This window comes from Mya arenaria, chromosome 15 (genome assembly GCF_026914265.1).
Source record: "Mya arenaria isolate MELC-2E11 chromosome 15, ASM2691426v1".
Lineage (NCBI taxonomy): Eukaryota > Metazoa > Mollusca > Bivalvia > Myida > Myidae > Mya > Mya arenaria.
In genome coordinates, this window is record NC_069136.1 from 45,208,230 (window position 1) to 45,227,252 (window position 19,023).

General features: G+C 37.6%; 1 protein-coding gene across 2 annotated transcripts; it reads right to left on the reverse strand.

Annotated features, from left to right (window-relative positions):
* Positions 1–307: 307 nt before the first annotated feature.
* LOC128219576 (uncharacterized) lies at positions 308–18,901 on the reverse strand. 2 transcript variants are annotated; one of them, XM_052927402.1, is made up of 3 exons: positions 18,698–18,901; positions 5,634–6,210; positions 308–2,786 (listed from the first exon to the last, which is right to left on the reverse strand). In XM_052927402.1, the coding sequence occupies exons 2-3, from the start codon at positions 6,197–6,199 to the stop codon at positions 1,556–1,558; spliced, it is 1,797 nt and encodes a 598-aa protein (XP_052783362.1). In that variant the 5' UTR covers positions 6,200–6,210; positions 18,698–18,901; the 3' UTR covers positions 308–1,555. The 2 variants fall into 2 exon arrangements, with proteins under 2 accessions (XP_052783362.1, XP_052783361.1); XM_052927401.1 differs by having other exon boundaries at positions 309–2,786; positions 5,634–6,220.
* Positions 18,902–19,023: the final 122 nt, after the last annotated feature.

The following is a 19,023-nucleotide window of genomic DNA, read 5'->3' on the forward strand; positions in this document are numbered from 1 at the left end:
TGAATAATGTATTATTATGTCTGTCAATAAAAAAATGTTAATGTCACGCCGTTTGATTTTTTCTGTACCCACTGAAAATGGTGCAATTCCGAATTCCTGAAATGATTTAAAAGATTATATAAGACATAATGCCATTTTTAATAAATATTTACTTCTTTATATCTAATATAACGACAGTTATCAAAGATAAAACATCAAACTGGGCCCTTCTGGACCGGGCCTTTCTGGTACTGGGCCTTTCTGGTACAGGGCCTAACTGGAAGTGGGCCTTTTTGACCCGCATTCATATCCAACCCAGATTTTTATACATATTTTTTTCAAGATTTTCAAAAACAATCAAAACTCTGTCTTATATGTATTCAGTTTAATGGCAATATTATAATTACATTTTTTAAACATGATCATGTTTTTTTACTATAAATTAAAACAAAAGCAAAGTTGTCATTTTCTTGTGAAAAAAAAAGCGTTTTGGACAAGCTTTTTAAAAAAAAAATGTGCAATCCATTTTTATTTTGTGTTAAAACATCTGCGATTGAAATGAAAACGTTAAATTTGCCTTAACTAGATATTACAATAAACAAACATATCTATGAGGAATATGTATTTGTAAAAGTTTCTTTTTTGTATAATTTTGTTTTCGGTTACGTAAATTACACCCTATAAACCTCGAACATACTGAAAATATATCTTAAAACTTAAACATATCGTTGATGTATCATGTTTTTTACACATAATGAAAAATATGACAAAATCCTATAATATATATACAAAGTATCTCAGTAAAAACAGTAACACAGATAGAACACACTACACCCGTACTGCAAATTATAAAACATGCATGCAATGAAAATTATTTAGTTTCATTACCTATAAATGACTGTGTGCTGTGATCTTTTCAATGTTTGTTTGTGTATTAATGATATTCATAAATGAATTCATGCCTAAGCCATCATGGTTTATTTACGTTTTCAATTTTAATGGCCTAAGGAAATAGGCTTATTTGTAAATACACATACAATGCACAATTTATTTGTTTGTTTTTCCCTGATACATTAAAATGGAAAACATATGTGTAAACTATGTTCTTACTGTATAATTTGTTGTTGTTTTTAGGTAACGTTTAATTGCGTAAACTACATGCTATAAGCAAATATCTCACCGTAAAATTGGTTCCGGACTAAAACAATTAATATGTCAATAGAAAGTTTCATATTTAATACTACACCCTAAAGAAAGAAATAGTCATTTTAATTAGCTACATTTCGCTATTTTTAAAAAGGGCAGAAAGATCAGCAATATTTGATTATATTAATTGACTCTTTTTTCTGCGATCGCGGTAGGTAAAATGAGAATATGTGCTTTTCCTCACAAATCGCACGATTTTGCTAAACACTGCTTTAAGATAGCCCCACTAGAACAACAATATAACAGACAGACCTCAGCATAATTGGGTAACGTTTATTAAATTCTCGATGTATTTCAGTTTCATAATAAATTAGTGTGATCACTAATCACTAATGTTTGCATATTACTTTCCACGTGGCACCAAACTAATTCACCTGACGTCAAAGTCCGATGCAAAATATCTTGAAAATGTTTGTGTTTTTCTCTGAGTTTCTGAGGCGGGTCTTATTTTGATATCTTTACCAGGGGGTAACGGTGGCCTGTTATTTGATGGCAGAACTGTCTCAGAATAAGGTCTGCGGTTAAACCGCGAGTACAGAAGCTTCTGTTTGGTGCTCAGCGCGTTGGTAGAAGGTCCGCTTGCAGGAGAGTCAGATCTCCTCCGGTCAGAATCATTCAGATTGGTACTTCCTAAAACTGTGTACGGTTTCATGCCATAAAAGGCATCGAATTTTTCTTCACTAGGCTTAGATTCAAGCCAAGAGTCGTCACCACTGTCATTAAAATCGTCGTCCTCTATGTCTATTATATTGGCCTTATCGTCATCCGTTAGGCCTTTAAAGTTAATTGGAGTGGTTCCAGTTCTAACGTAAGAATACGTTTGGTTTGCCTGGTCATTTTCTTTGTTAAATTTTTCGATGTCGAAACTGTACAGGGAGTCGTTACTTCCAAGCGACATTTTGCCATCTAACGTAAGAGTACTGCCAGTTTTAGCAGAGTCACGTCTTATTCTCGACTTTCCATTGAGCTCAATTGAATGACCTGTGTGCCTGATTTTGGATACTTCCTGTGGTCGTGGTGTATAATCCGGTTTACTCCGTTTCGGACCACGTTTACGTTTACGACTTTCCCTAGAACGTTTCAATTCACTTTCATAGAGAGTCCCACTGGGAACAGACTTTGTTTCCGTCTTATTGGTCAGCATTACAGACGCGATTTTAGAATGTTCATCAGCGGTCTGTTCACCAATTCTGTCTTGAATTGTAGAGTTCATTGCAGTTAAATCGGATTGTGGTTTTATGATTTCTTCTTTATAAACATTTAAATAAGCATTTGAAACATCATTGTCATTTATTGGAAGCCTTTTACTCCCACTTCTTCCATTGGCAAGAGAGCGAACATTTGGAATACCAGGTGTCGAGCCTTGCAGGACTGTTTTAGGCGTCATTGTGCTCATTAACTTGTTTTCAGGCTCGCCCAAATGCTCAGCTGGAATATTTTCGTTCCCGGTAAAGTCCTTGCTTTTAGCTTGATTTTCGAACAGTTTTTGATTTTCAACAGTAATTTTGCTGACAGGAGCATCACCTTTTATTCTTGGTAACAGGATATCTGTAGCGATGGGGTTGATTCGTTCCTCTTTGCCAAATGTGTGTCTAGTTTTGCTGAAAGTATATGAAAATCGTCTTCTATTGTGACTTGATAATGCATAAATATGTACTCAAAATTAAACACTCACTACTGGGTCATCTTATTAACGACTGAATCGAATCTTTTGTTTCTTCTTGATTGTTATGGGATATATTTTTTTTTAGAAACAATTCGCTTGAAATATTACCCTATGTTTATTTAGATAAATCAGTTAAAATGTTGATAATACTTCTGACACTTGCTAAGTATTCAATATAGGTTCGCGATATTTGACCGTAACCTCGTTGATAAGATGTCCCTTATATGGTTTGTAAATTGGAGCGCTTCATGATCAAAAGCGGCTGTATCAAAGACACAGCTATTTCGATATATTTAGTATTGTTATTAATATAGTAATATTTCAATATATATGCAATAATTGGCCTGGTCCGGTATCCATGTAGCGCAGTGGTTAGCGCACTCGCTTCTCATCAAGGCGGGTGACCCGGGTTCGATTCCCGGCCTAGGCACATGTGAGTTTGGTTAGTGGTCACCAAGCCGGACAAGTGGGTTTTCTCCGGGTACCCCGGTTTCCCCACAACACCAGACCACACTTTCGCGCAACATCGTGCCAACGAGAGTGATTAATTGAAGTTGCAATAGCTTTTTTCACAATCGTTGTAAAATTAAATAAGTTTAAACTAATTGGCCTGGTTCAGTTTCTCGAAAGTACTTACTTACTAAATAACTTACTGACCTCATTAATATAACTTGAGTAACTAGAATATGGTTAAAAATATTAAACTGTTATGCTCTGTTAGAATCATATTTTCCTAATGCTATTCATTTTTGATCAAAAATGAAACTTTTGTTCAGAGAAGAAGTGAACTTGAATCCTTTGAGTTATCCTCAACTATGAGTTTGTTCTTTTTTCTCTTTTTTTGTGCTTATTTAATGACTTTATTGAGATAGCAAATACAAATACACACATGCACGTACGCAAGCACGCACGCACGTGCGAACAGGTTCGCACACACACACAAACGTTCGCACGCACGCACACACAGACACACACACGCACATACATTTCACTTAAAAGGTATTCAGAAATAGAAAAATAATTCGAAATTACCAGAACGTTTTACGTTATAAACAGATTTCAAAACTGCGAAGTCAGTAAGGACGTTTCGAGAAACTTAGGCCTGATTCTTAGCCGACAACATCAATGTCAAAACCACCCGAACGTTTATTGCAAAATCACATTGAAATAGTAGTATGGATTACATGCATAACGAAAAAAAAATATGGTAAGGAGATATTTTGTCAGATTTGTTGATTCATTGTGTCCATTTGATATGGCCTTACATTCTTGTTGTATTGGCTTAAATTTATTTAGTGTGCACGTTTTCATTATTTGTGTTAAGTTCGCTTACACTCATAGCTGGCAGTATCAATCAGAAATTGTGATATTAATATGAGTATATACATTTTTATAATATATGCTTTCCGGTGGCTTATAGACATTTATCAGGGAATAAAATTGATATATCACTTTTCCGGACAGTGGAAATATCAATTAGATATGTTTCACCGTTTTGAAATTTCAGCCCGTTCTCACGTCAAAATCAAACGTTAGTATGAACAAGGCCGGGACACAACGTCGTCATAATTAATGTTCCCCATGCCACTCTTGAAATATACCTTTAAGTGCTCATTCGGTAAAATATTTCGATCTTACACTGAAACAAACAATTATAAGTTTGAAATAATACACGTCTTATTGTCATATTGCATACGTTTTTTTTTTAATTTGATCAGCAGCCTTGCTTTGAGTTCAGCGATTTGTTCATGACATCCTTGATTTCAAAATTTCGCACATATAAATGTGTCATGCCAAATATCAAAGAACGCTGAACTGAAGATTATGACTGACTCCTTTAATATATAATTAGATGGGGGATATTAATAATATTGTCGTGATGAGACCAAAGTCAATCAACCATAACAATTTAAACACATCCTGTCATTTATGGGGGAAACAAAATAATAATTGTTCATTGTTTTGGTTTTCTATTAATAACTAGTTCCACATTCTATAGAATAAGGTCACTCTCAAAGACAACTTTAAAAATCATTCGGAACTCCTCGGCCATTTTTATTCAATGTATTTGGACGGTGTACATACTCAGAAATTGGTCCGCTGCAAGTAGATCGCGTTGTAATTTAATTTTGCAGTTAAAGTTAATAACTTAGATCTTGGCAATCTTAATTATGTTTGCAATGACACACTTCACTGGCAATCAAATTAAACTTAGATCAAGAAATATAAGCTAAACTTAAACATTTAATTAATGATGTAATTCAAAATTTTACGAACTACTTCCACTGATGTACCGACATACATCCGAGGTTGTTTGTGATAAAAATGGCCGAGGAGTTCCGAATGCTTTGAAATGTTATTATTCCGATGTTGAACATACATTTTGCACTTTCATTGTTGTGTTCCTTTTTTATTGTACGTACTTTACAGAACTGCTATAGTGACCTTAATACGCAAGGGTATTATTGTAAAATTCTAAATGCACTTCATTGTCTGCTGTCTGTTTAATCCAGTGAAATAATACTCATCATATTGTTATTGTTAATCAGTTGTTGTTTTAATTAGAGAAGATGCACATAAAGTCATTCGTATTCTTGTACTGCCATTCTAATTAAATATCAATTGTCAAGTAATATCCGGTTCAGTCATAGGTAAAACTCGGACGCGCTCCGACATTGGCCTTGTCATATCGAAGGCTCCTATTCCTGAGGTCACAATAAACGTTCGAGTTCTTAACAAGTGAGTCTCAGATTTAGGCCTCGTTGGCCGAGTGAACACCAACCTGAGTCTGCTATGATCCTCCACCTCAGTGTCCAATTCTTCGATAAGAAGGTCGTCGTTTCGACTCGACCAGGTCTTCTTAAGTCCGTACGGTTGTGTCAAATCTCTTGTCGAGTTACCATAAACTGAGACGTTTGAAATAGAAACGGTGTTTGAATGGTTTGTGCTAGCGGCAGTGCAGACGGGGATTTCGTCGGGCACTTCCTGCATAACGGGTTCCAAATCCTCGACGTACTGAACAACAAGAGACGGGCGCTCGCCAAGGGGCGTTGGAGGACACGTCGGAAGTGGCCGGGGTGACAAGAACGTCCTCTCTGGAGTCGGCGACCGCGGAGTTGTCGACCGTGGAGGAGGCGGTGGTGGGCGTAAGCGCATAACTAAGTCACCGTCGATGTCATCTTGACCTCCTGCCTTATGTCGGCGGCGTTTTCGAGTTCTGTTTTCAGAAACGGTAGAAAGGTCAAGCCTTGGAACTCGTGCTATGCCGTTGCTATGCGCTGTGGTGAAGCTTGTGGCCCGATGGACGTGCGTAGTTTTACGGTCGAACAGGCTCAAAAAGCATCCCATTTTCGGACGACCTGTGAAAGACTGACAGTAAAAAAAAATACAATTATAAATAGTGCGCTTCTAAATATAATTTCAGAACTACTTTACAATTACATACGATGTCTAAAGATAACATAATAACAAATAAGAAACATGACAAAAAGTATTTACCTTATTAATCATTCAACTTTATTGAATGACCATTGTTGACAAAGTGCAGTTTTGTCATGCCATAGTCAGGGTGTGCCTGGATATGGTAGACACTTTTTTCTTAATTTAGGAAGAGTTTTTCTTCAAATATAAATCAATCGTTTTCATGGGTGACAGCGGGGTTATTGAAAGCTTGCTAAGCATGCGACAGAACCTTTCGGTCGGTCATCATAATAGTTGACATGTTCAAGCAATGTTTAAGGTATCCAACCAACAAATAAGCTTGTTTCCTGATATATCTATTACCTTTATTGTTAAATTGATCTAATGGAGATGTGGTATCATTTAAAGCTGCACTCTCACAAATTGACGTTTTGACAAATTTTTTTTGTCTTGTAACGAGCCAATTTTTGCGAAAATCCATGGAAACCAGTTAAATAAGATTGTTGACAAAAGATTAGATCACAGATTTTTATATTTAAGTTCAAAAATTAATGTATTATTTTTCTTAAACGCCATAAAACATTCATTTTCGAACGGAAATATGAAACTCTACGATCTGATTTTTTGTCAGCAATCTTATATCATTGGTTTGCAGATAAGTACGCAAAAATTTGCTCTTTACAAGGCAAACAAGAAAAAAGTTTTAAAAATGGCAAATCTGTAAGAGTGCAGCTTTAAAGGGTATTTGCATATTGAATACTTATCATGTAAAATAAATGAGCAAAATGAATTTATACATGAAGAATTGACAGTTTTGTGTTTGCTCTCAATTTAAACTGAACACAGTCTGATAATGACTTATTTTCCATTCATCGAAAGCCCCAAAAATATATTTATTACATTATTTTCAATATTTTCGTTTTACGTTTTCGTTTCCTTCACACTGAACCATCTCAATTGATATTAAAACTGCACTCTCACAGATTTACCATTTTTACAACTTTTTATTATTTTTTGTCTTAGAAAGAGCAAATATTTCTCGTAAATATCTGCAGACACATGATAAAAGATTGCTGACAAAAGATCAGATCGCAGATTTTCATATTTCCATTCGAAAATTAATGTTTTATGGCTTAACGTTACTAACGGTTTAAATAATGCATTAAACATCTTTTTTTAACTGAAATATAAAAATGTGCGATCCAATTTTTTCAGCAGTCTTATATAACGGGTGTCCATGGATTTTCGCAAAACTTGGCTCGTTCAAAGACAAAAATAAAAAGTATTTTAGAAAAATGGGGCGAGGGGTGTGTCAAAACAACGCTCCCTGTCCCTGTTGATCGAAACCCTTAAAAACAGTGGGTGACCTAGTGTAACTGATATGTTTGATCAGCAGATATCGGAGAAGAACGAAATGTTTCATTCAGGTGTTAAAATGTACGACAGAATAATTTTGAATGAAATCAGTGTTCATGGGTCTTATTGACGGTTGACAATATTTCATTTAATTTTAATGGGCTTTTGTTTTTCACAAATCACTGGTCACATTTTGTTTGTTTTCTTATCGCTGACATTGATATCTAAATGATATGTTCCTTGTCGTGTATCTGAATATCTACCATGCTGACAGGGTACTTTCGATAAGAAAACGATAGTAATAAATATTATTTACAGTTTAAATACAGTTCCCTTAGTCAAGTGATGCAACAGTCTAAAGATACCTTAAGATACAAGATACAATATGATTCAAATGTTGTTAAAGAGACACTATTATTCAAAATCAATACATACAAATGTATAAAAAAAACATCGATTTTGACTGATAAACTTTTAACTACTTACTGTATAATGCATATATGGAAAATATTAAATACTGATAACAATATTGTAATGATGTATTTAATAGTTGAAAACGCAAATATATTAAATGATTGGTGAGTGTTAAAATATTTAATGTGATCTACTATAGTCTCATAAGGTAGAGATAGCGTGTTTTACACTCATTTCTTTCAAATTAAACTCGGTATCCTCCATAAGAACCATTGTTTTCAAAATTTATTCATCCTTTTTGGAATATTAAAACATTATTATTAAATGTGGAAACTCTTTTTTGGGAGTAAAAGTGCATCTTTAAATAACAAAGCTGTCGAATAACATTATTGTCAAGATGTTCCCCTTTAACCGTTATGATTAGGCTTGCCATTGTATATTGGGCGAAGTCGGTTCATTCTAAGCTTTATTAGCACATTTACTCATAGTTTGTTAGTGGGTTTCGCTGTTAGAATTAACGCCCATTGGCTGCATTTTCCCGTACGCATCCCAGTTAAAGAGGATTGTAAAATCATCAACGGGGCAAATTTACCAACCCCGGAGAGTGGGGTTCGAGGCCGAGGTAAAACGATTTACTGTTCGGTTCCCAGTCGGGGCTTCGAACATGGTGAATTATTGTTATCCTTAAGGAATGGTTTAAAGGGAAAATCACATATACGAGATCTTAAACCTGCATAGTAGATTTTAACACATATGAACAAAATAAGTGTTCATCGCTATAAATGTTTTTCAGCGCCTATGTTACTTGTTTATTATTGCGACATTTTAAGATCTAACCCTTATCGTCATACCCCTCAAGCAGGAATGCGTGTTTTAATAAGTTTACCGGTAAACTATATATCGAATGTGTATGTAAATAAATGTGCTAAATGGGTGGATCCTTTTTCAAGAATGTATTTATCTTTAAGACTTGATAACTGGCTTGAAGCGCTCCGTGCTTTGGGACTATCTTATGGGAGTCTCTCGTGTAGAATACAGCGGCAGATGGGAGTCTCTCGTGTGGAATACAGCGGGAGATGGGAGTCAATTGTATAGAATACAGCGGGAGATGGGAGTCATTCGTGTAGAATACAGCGGGAGATGGGAGTCATTCGTGTAGAATTCAGCGGGAGATGGGAGTCATTCGTGTAGAACACAGCGGGAGTGTTGAGTCTCTCGTGTAGAACACAGCGGGAGATGGGAGTCTCTCGTGTAGAATACAGCGGCAGATGGGAGTCTCTCGTGTAGAATACAACGGCAGGTGGGAGTCTCTCGTGTAGAATACAGCGGAAGATGGGAGTCTCTAGTGTAGAATATAACGGCAGGTGGGAGTCTCTCGTGTAAAATACAGTGTCAGATGGAAGTCTCTAGTATATAATACAGCGGGAGATGGGAGTCTCTCGTGAAGAATACAGCGGGAGCTGGGAATCTCTCGTGTAGAATACAGCGGGAGATGGGAGTCTCTCGTGTAGAACACAGCGGGAGTGTTGAGTCTCTCGTGTAGAACACAGCGGGAGATGGGAGTCTCTCGTGTGGAATACAGCGGCAGATGGGAGTCTGTAGTATTGAACACAGCGGGAGATGGGAGTCTCTCGTTTAGAATACAGCGGGAGATGGGAGTCTCTCGTGTAAAATAAAGGGGGAGATGGAAGTTAATTGTGTAAAATACAGCGGGAGATGGGAGTCATTCGTGTAGAATACAGCGGGATATGGGAGTATCTTGTGTAATATTCAGCGGGAGATGGGAGTATCTCGTGTAGAATACAGCCGGAGATGGGAGTCTCTCGTGTAGAATACAGCCGGAGATGGGAGTCTCTCGTGGGGAATACAGCGGAAGATGGGAGTCTCTCGTGTAGAATACAGCCGGAGATGGGAGTCTCTCGTGTAGAATTCAGCGGGAGATGGGAGTCATTCGTGTAGAATACAGCGGGAGATGGGAGTCTCTCGTGTAGAATACAGCGGGAGATGGGAGTCAATCGTGTAGAATACAGCTGGAGATGGGAGTCATTCGTGTAGAATACAGCGGGAGATGGGAGTCTCTCGTGTGGAATTCAGCGGGAGATGGGAGTCATTCGTGTAGAATACAGCGGGAGATGGGAGCATCTCGTGTGGAATACAGCGGGAGATGGGAGTCAATTGTATAGAATACAGCGGGAGATGGGAGTCATTCGTGTAGAATACAGCGGGAGATGGGAGTCATTCGTGTAGAATTCAGCGGGAGATGGGAGTCATTCATGTAGAATACAGGGGGAGATGGGAGTCATTCGTGTAGAATACAGAGGGAGATGGGAGTCATTCGTGTAGAATACAGGGGGAGATGGGAGTCATTCGTGTAGAATTCAGCGGGAGATGGGAGTCATTCGTGTAGAATACAGGGGGAGATGGGAGTCATTCGTGTAGAATTCAGCGGGAGATAGGAGTCATTCGTGTAGAATACAGGGGGAGATGGGAGTCATTCGTGTAGAATTCAGCGGCAGATGGGAGTCATTCGTGTAGAATACAGCGGGAGATGGGAGTATCTTGTGTAAAATACAGCGGGAGATGGGAGTCAATTGTAAAGAATACAGTGGGAGATGGGAGTCATTCGTGTAGAATTCAGCGGGAGATGGGAGTCATTCGTGTAGAATACAGGGGGAGATGGGAGTCATTCGTGTAGAATACAGCGGGAGATGGGAGTATCTCGTGTAGACTACAGCGGGAGATGGGAGTCATTCGTGTAGAATACAGCGGGAGATGGGAGTCATTCGTGTATAATACAGCGGGAGATGGGAGTATCTCGTGTAGAATACAGCGGTAGATGGGAGTATCTCGTGTAGTACAGGGGGAGATGGGAGTCATTCGTGTAGAATACAGCGGGAGATGGGAGTATCTTGTGCAGAATTCAGCGGGAGATGGGAGTCATTCGTGTAAAATACAGCGGAAGATGGGAGTCAATCGTGTAGAATACAGCGGGAGATGGGAGTATCTCGTGTAGAATACAGCGGTAGATGGGAGTCTCTCGTGTAGAATTCAGCGGGTGATGGGAGTATTTCTTGTAGAATACAGCCGGAGATGGGAGTCTCTCGTGGGGAATACAGCGCCAGATGGGAGTCAATTGTATAGAATACAGCGGGAGATGGGAGTCAATCGTGTAGAATACAGCAGGATGTGGGAGCCATTCATGTAGAATACAGCGGGAGATGGGAGTATCTCGTGTAGAATACAGCCGGAGATGTGAGTCAATTGTATAGAATACAGCGGGAGATGGGAGTCATTTGTGTAAAATACAGCGGGAGATGGGAGTCATTCGTGTAGAATACAGCAGGATTTGCTAGTCATTCGTGTAGAATACAGCGGGAGATGGGAGTCATTCGTGTAGAATTCAGCGGGAGATGGGGGTATCTCGTGTTGAATACAGCGGGAGATGGGAGTCATTCGTGTAGAATACAGCGAGAGATGGGAGTCATTCGTGTAGAATATAGCGGGAGATGGGAGTTTCTCGTGTAGAATACAGCGGGAGATGGAAGTCAATTGTGTAGAATACAGCGGGAGATGAGAGTCATTCGTTTAGAATACAGCGGGAGATGGGAGTCATTCGTGTAGAATACAGCAGGAGATGGGAGTCATTCGTGTAGAATACAGCGGGAGATGGGAGTCATTCGTGTAGAATACAGCAGGATTTGGGAGTCATTCGTGTAGAATACAGCGGGAGATGGGAGTATCTCGTGTAGAATACAGCGGGAGATGGGAGTCTCTTGTATAGAAAACAGTTGGAGAAAGGAGTCTCTTTTGAAGAATAAAGCGGGAGATGGGATTCTCTCGTGTAGAATACAGCGGGAGATGGGAGTCTCTCTTGTAGAATACAGCGGGAGATGGGAGTCTTTCGTGTAGAATACAGCGGGAGATGGGAGTCTCTCGTGTAGAATACAGCGGGAGATGTGAGTATCTCGTGTGGAATACAGCAGAGGGTGTGAGTCTCTCGTGTAGAATAAATACGGGAGATGGGAGTCTCTCGTGTAGAATACAGCCGGAGATGTGAGTCTCTCGTGTAGAATACAGCGGGAGATGTGGATATCTCTAGCAGAATACAGCGGGAGATGGGAGTCTCTCGTGTAGAATACAGCGGGAAATGGGAGTCTCTCGTGTAGAATACAGCGGGAGATGTGGATATCTCTAGCAGAATGCAGCTGGAGATGGGAGTCTCTCGTGTAGAATACAGCGGCAGATTGGAGTCTCTCGTGATGATAACAGCGGGAGATGGGAGTCTCTCGTGTAGAATACAGCGGGAAATGGGAGGCGTGTAGAATACAGCGGGAAATGTGGATATCTCTAGCAGAATACAGCGGGAGATGGAAGTCTCTCGTGGGGAATACAGCGGAAGATGGGAGTCTCTCGTGTAGAATACAGTGGGAGATTGGAGTCTCTCGTGAAGATAACAGCGGGAGATGGGAGTCTCTCGTGTAGAATACAGCGAAAGATGGGTGTCTCTTTTGTAGAAAACAGCCAGAGATGGAAGTTTCAATAAAACCGAGATGGCAGTTTGCATACTTTATATGTTTGTCACGGATCTATGTTTCAGGATGTTCTTATAATTCAATTCCATTCGATATGTTTAGTGGCTAAAAAATCGACTGCCCAAGTTCCTTTGTCCCAAAACGATACTCCTTAAATAGCCATCTGACATGTTTTATGAAAGTGCGTACATTGCGGTCTTTAACATTGTTATATTTATTATATGCATTTTGGAACCCTCATATCGACGATCATGCCGTATAAGTTAGTTATTATATACATTTTAGGACCCTCATATCGACGATCATGCCGTATCAGTTAGTTATTATATTCATTTTGAATCATTCATATCGACAATCATGCAGTATAATTTAGTTATTATATACATTTTGGAACCCTCCTTTCAGTGTAAGTTAGTTATTATATACATTTTAGGAACCTCATATCGACGATCATGCCGTATCAGTTAGTTATTATATACAATTAACCAACCTCATATCGAGGATCATGCCGTATCAGTTAGTTATTATATACATTTCGGAACCCTCATATCACTGATCATGCCGAATCAGTTAGTTATTATATCATTTTGGAACCCTCATATCAGTATAAGTTAGTTATTATATACATTTTAGGAACCTCAAATCGACGATCATGCCGTATCAGTTAGTTATTATATACATTTTAGGAACCTCATATCGACGATCATGCCGTATCAGTTAGTTATTATATACATTTTGGAACCCTTATATCACCGATCATGCCGAATCAGTTAGTTATTATATACATTTTTGGACCCTCATATCGAGGATCATGCCGTATCAGTTAATTATTATGATATACATTTTGGGACCCTCATATCGACAATTATGCCGTAAAAGTAAGTTATTATATACATTTAAGGACCCTTATATCACCGATCATGCCGTATACGTTTGTTATTTTATACATTTTAGGACCCTCATATCGACAATCATGTCGTAAAAGATGTTATTATATGCATTTTAGGACCCTAATATCGACAATCATGCCGTATAAATTAGTCATTATATGCATTTTAGGACCCTCATATCGACAATCATGCCGTATAAGTTAGTTATTATATGCATTTAAGGACCCTCATATCGACAATCATGCCGTATAAGTTAGTTACTATATGCATTTTGGGACCCTCATATCGACAATCATGCCGTATAAGTTAGTTATTATATGCATTTTAGGACCCTTATATCGACAATCATGCCGTATAAGTTAGTTATTATATGCATTTTGGGACCCTCATCTCGACGATCATGCCGTATAAGTTAGTTATTATATGCATTTTGGGACCCTCATATCGACGATCATGCCGTATAAGTTAGTTATTATAAACATTTTGGGACCCTCATATCGACGATCATGCCGTATCAGTTAGTTATCATATACATTTTAGGAACCTCATATCGACGATCATGCCGTATCAGTTAGTTATTATATACATTTTAGGAACCTCATATCGACGATCATGCCGTATCAGTTAGTTATTATATACATTTTAGGAACCTCATATCGACGATCATGCCGTATCAGTTAGTTATTACATACATTTTAGGAACCTCATATCGACGATCATGCCGTATCAGTTAGTTATTATATACATTTTAGGAGCCTCATATCGACTATCATGCCGTATAAGTTAGTTATTATATACATTTTAGGAACCTCATATCGACGATCATGCCGTATAAGTTAGTTATTATATACATTTTAGGAGCCTCATATCGACGATCATGCCGTATCAGTTAGTTATTATATACATTTTAGGAACCTCATATCGACGATCATGCCGTATCAGTTAGTTATTATATACATTTTAGGAACCTCATATCGACGATCATGCCGTATCAGTTAGTTATTACATACATTTTATGAACCTCATATCGACGATCATGCCGTATCAGTTAGTAATTACATACATTTTAGGAACCTCATATCGACGATCATGCCGTATAAGTTAGTTATTATATAAATTTTAGGAACCTCATATCGACGATCATGCCGTATAAGTTAGTTATTATACACATTTAAGGACCCTCATATCGACGATCATGCCGTATAAGTTAGTTATTATACACATTTAAAAACCCTCATATCAACGATCATGCCGTATCAGTTAGTTATTATACACATTTAAGGACCCTCATATCGACGATCATGCCGTATAAGTTAGTTATTATACACATTTAAAAACCCTCATATCAACGATCATGCCGTATCAGTTAGTTATTATAGACATTTTAGGAGCCTCATATCGACGATCATGCCGTATCAGTTAGTTATTATATACATTTTAGGAACCTCATATCGACGATCATGCCGTATCAGTTAGTTATTACATACATTTTATGAACCTCATATCGACGATCATGCCGTATAAGTTAGTAATTACATACATTTTAGGAACCTCATATCGACGATCATGCCGTATAAGTTAGTTATTATATACATTTTAGGACCCTCATATCGACGATCATGCCGTATCAGTTAGTTATTATACACATTTTAGGACCCTCATATCGACGATCATGCTGTATCAGTTAGTTATTATATACATTTTAGAACCCTCATATCGACGATCATGCCGTATCAGTTAGTTATTATACACATTTTAGGACCCTCATATCGACGATCATGCCGTATCAGTTAGTTAATATACACATTTAAAAACCCTCATATCGACGATCATGCCGTATCAGTTAGTTATTATACACATTTAAAAACCCTCATATCGACGATCATGCCGTATCAGTTAGTTATTATATACATTTTAGGAACCTCATATCGACGATCATGCCGTATCAGTTAGTTATTATATACATTTTAGGAACCTCATATCGAAGATCATGCCGTATCAGTTAGTTATTATATACATTTCGGAACCCTCATATCACTGATCATGCCGAATCAGTTAGTTATTATATCATTTTGGAACCCTCATATCAGTATAAGTTAGTTATTATATACATTTTAGGAACCTCATATCGACGATCATGCCGTATCAGTTAGTTATTATATACATTTTGGAACCCTTATATCACCGATCATGCCGAATCAGTTAGTTATTATATACATTTTTGGACCCTCATATCGAGGATCATGCCGTATCAGTTAGTTATTATGATATACATTTTGGGACCCTCATATCGACAATTATGCCGTAAAAGTAAGTTATTATATACATTTAAGGACCCTCATATCACCGATCATGCCGTATACGTTTTATATTTTATACATTTTAGGAACCTCATATCGACGATCATGCCGTATCAGTTAGTTATTATATACATTTTAGGAACCTCATATCGACGATCATGCCGTATCAGTTAGTTATTATATACATTTTAGGAACCTCATATCGACGATCATGCCGTATCAGTTAGTTATTATATACATTTTAGGAACCTCATATCGACGATCATGCCTTATCAGTTAGTTATACATTTTAGGACCCTCATATCGACGATCATGCCGTATAAGTTAGTTATTATACACATTTTGGGACCCTCATATCGACGATCATGCCGTATCAGTTAGTTATTATATACATTTTAGGAACCTCATATCGACGATCATGCCGTATCAGTTAGTTATTATATACATTTTAGGAACCTCATATCGACGATCATGCCGTATCAGTTAGTTATTATATACATTTTAGGAACCTCATATCGACGATCATGCCGTATCAGTTAGTTATTATATACATTTTAGGAACCTCATATCGACGATCATGCCGTATCAGTTAGTTATACATTTTAGGACCCTCATATCGACGATCATGCCGTATAAGTTAGTTATTATACACATTTTGGGACCCTCATATCGACGATCATGCCGGTTCAGTTAGTTATTACATACATTTTAGGAACCTCATATCGACGATCATGCCGTATAAGTTAGTTATTATATACATTTTAGGAGCCTCATATCGACGATCATGCCGTATAAGTTAGTTATTATATACATTTTAGGACCCTCATATCGACGATCATGCCGTATCAGTTAGTTATTATATACATTTTAGGAACCTCATATCGACGATCATGCCGTATCAGTTAGTTATTATATACATTTTAGGAACCTCATATCGACGATCATGCCTTATAAGTTAGTTATACATTTTAGGAACCTCATATCGACGATCATGCCGTATAAGTTAGTTATTATATGCATTTTAGGACCCTCATATCGACGATCATGCCGTATAAGTTAGTAATTACATACATTTTAGGAACCTCATATCGACGATCATGCCGTATCAGTTAGTTATTATATACATTTTAGGAACCTCATATCGACGATCATGCCGTATAAGTTAGTTATTACATACATTTTAGGAACCTCATATCGACGATCATGCCGTATCAGTTAGTTATTACATACATTTTAGGAACCTCATATCGACGATCATGCCGTATAAGTTAGTTATTATATACATTTTAGGACCCTCATATCGACGATCATGCCGTATCAGTTAGTTATTATATACATTTTGGAACCCTTATATCACCGATCATGCCGTACAAGTTAGTTATTATATACATTTTATGAACCTCATATCGACGATCAATCGTACGATCTGTAATTCCAAATGGGTTGATTGGTAACATGAGACACAGATTATTAGAATATCCAATTAAAACTTCCATACAATTACATAATGTTTAACTAAATGCTTGATCTTACGCTAATGTTTCTGTACTATAGTTGACAACATGGCCTCTTATTGTTTAAGCTCATGTCTAACCCATAGGATCAACAGACGTATTTTATTTTAATAATTAATACATCTTCTGACAAAAATTCAACCGAATGTCAATTTTGTCCGTAATTGGTTTTACTGTGATTATCTTAAAAACTATTCAATGTTTACATTCTCCTAATCTATTGTTTAGAGAACACTCGAATGCCTTGTTTAAATCAGAAATACGCGCTTATTGGATTTGCTCACGTGCGCAAAAATCAAAATATGCGATCAACATTGAATGTGACTTTACAATTGGAACACCTCGGCCATTTTCTTTCAAAAACTAGCGGTGCAAAATTACAATTAGTTCTTAAAATTAATATTCATATTAATTAACAGTAGTGTTTTAATGTGTTATTTTTATTACTCGGCTTAAATAGAATCTCCGTGGAGTGTAATTATTGCATGAATAATTAAGATTCCTTAGAGTAAAGTCTTTCGACTTAACTGCTTAAATGAAATTTCTACTACATGCAGAGCAGTTTATTTGTAAAGAATTCTGACATTGTAAACCGTCCTCTGAGTTTGCATTCGGAACACCTCGGCTTTTTTTATCGAAAACATCATCAGATGTATATGGGCGTTTTACATACACAGGAATCGATGTTTAAGTCCGCTGCAAGTAGATCGCGTGGTAATTTAATTAAGCAGTTCAACTAAATGACTTATTCTAGGCTACTAATGTACCGGCATTCATTTGAGGTTGTTTTCGATAAAAATGGTCGAGGCTTCCGAAGACAGAGGTTGCTGCCGAAGGACAAAGCCGATTTCTTTAATATAGAACGCCCCTGTGGCCGGCGCTTAGTGAAGTTAATGCACCAGTCAGTTGTAACCACGGCTCCCCCACGTCCAGGGAATAGCAGGGCCTTTGACTTTCGGTCCAGCCAAGCCCGGGTGAAATCCCTGCCCTGCGGTGACGAACTGCTGGTTAAATCCCCACCACATGCTCCCGCACTCCAGGGACCATAGGTAAGGACCATTCCCCGCTATTTTTGGTGCGAAGACAAAACCACCGCATTCTTCCGGCACTGCGGGGCCACTTGGAAGGTAAAAACACGGCCCATTTCCCCGACTATCCCCGGACCTGGGGGGGGGGGGGGGGCGTTGTTACAATTGACTGGTGCATAACCGTGTTTCACTTTCCATTTCTGCTAATGAACTGTTAATGCTGTGTCTGTGCCTAGATTGTATTTTACAAAATGTGCGCAAGAGAAATCGTTTAGAATGCATTCAATTTTTTATATGCTCTTAGAAATAATGTATTTATCCGATATATTTAGTTACGCATAAATGCACTAAAATGCAAGTGATTTTGACATACACATTTAGACACGACTTACCTTTATAAAGTTTGATTTGTGAAACTTCCTTGCACGACCATAATGACAGAAAAAAGTATCCAAAACATCATAAAATATAACCACTCCATTTAACTTTTGAATTTTGCTTCTTAACTTTTAAAAGACATTTTGATTATTCCGTATATATTTCCTAAAAAGTTATAAAATTAAAAGTACTTTAAGAAATGGGTTGAGTGACTTAGTTTAAATAAGATAATTTTATCTGACTTTGATCAACAGGTAAATTTCTTAATTCTCATTTATTGATTATAAACAATGAGAAGGGATCACATGGATTGTTTTCATTCAATGACCTGTCCCATTCG

What these genes read in the sequence shown, in the direction of transcription:
- LOC128219576 (XM_052927402.1), bottom strand. Translation starts at nt 6,199, where the DNA reads ATGGGATGCTTTTTGAGCCTGTTCGACCGTAAAACTACGCACGTCCAT. An exon ending in GAGGATCATAGCAGACTCAG is followed by an intron (nt 2,787 to 5,633) that starts GTTGGTGTTCAC and finishes ATATACTTTCAG; the next exon opens with CAAAACTAGACACACATTTG.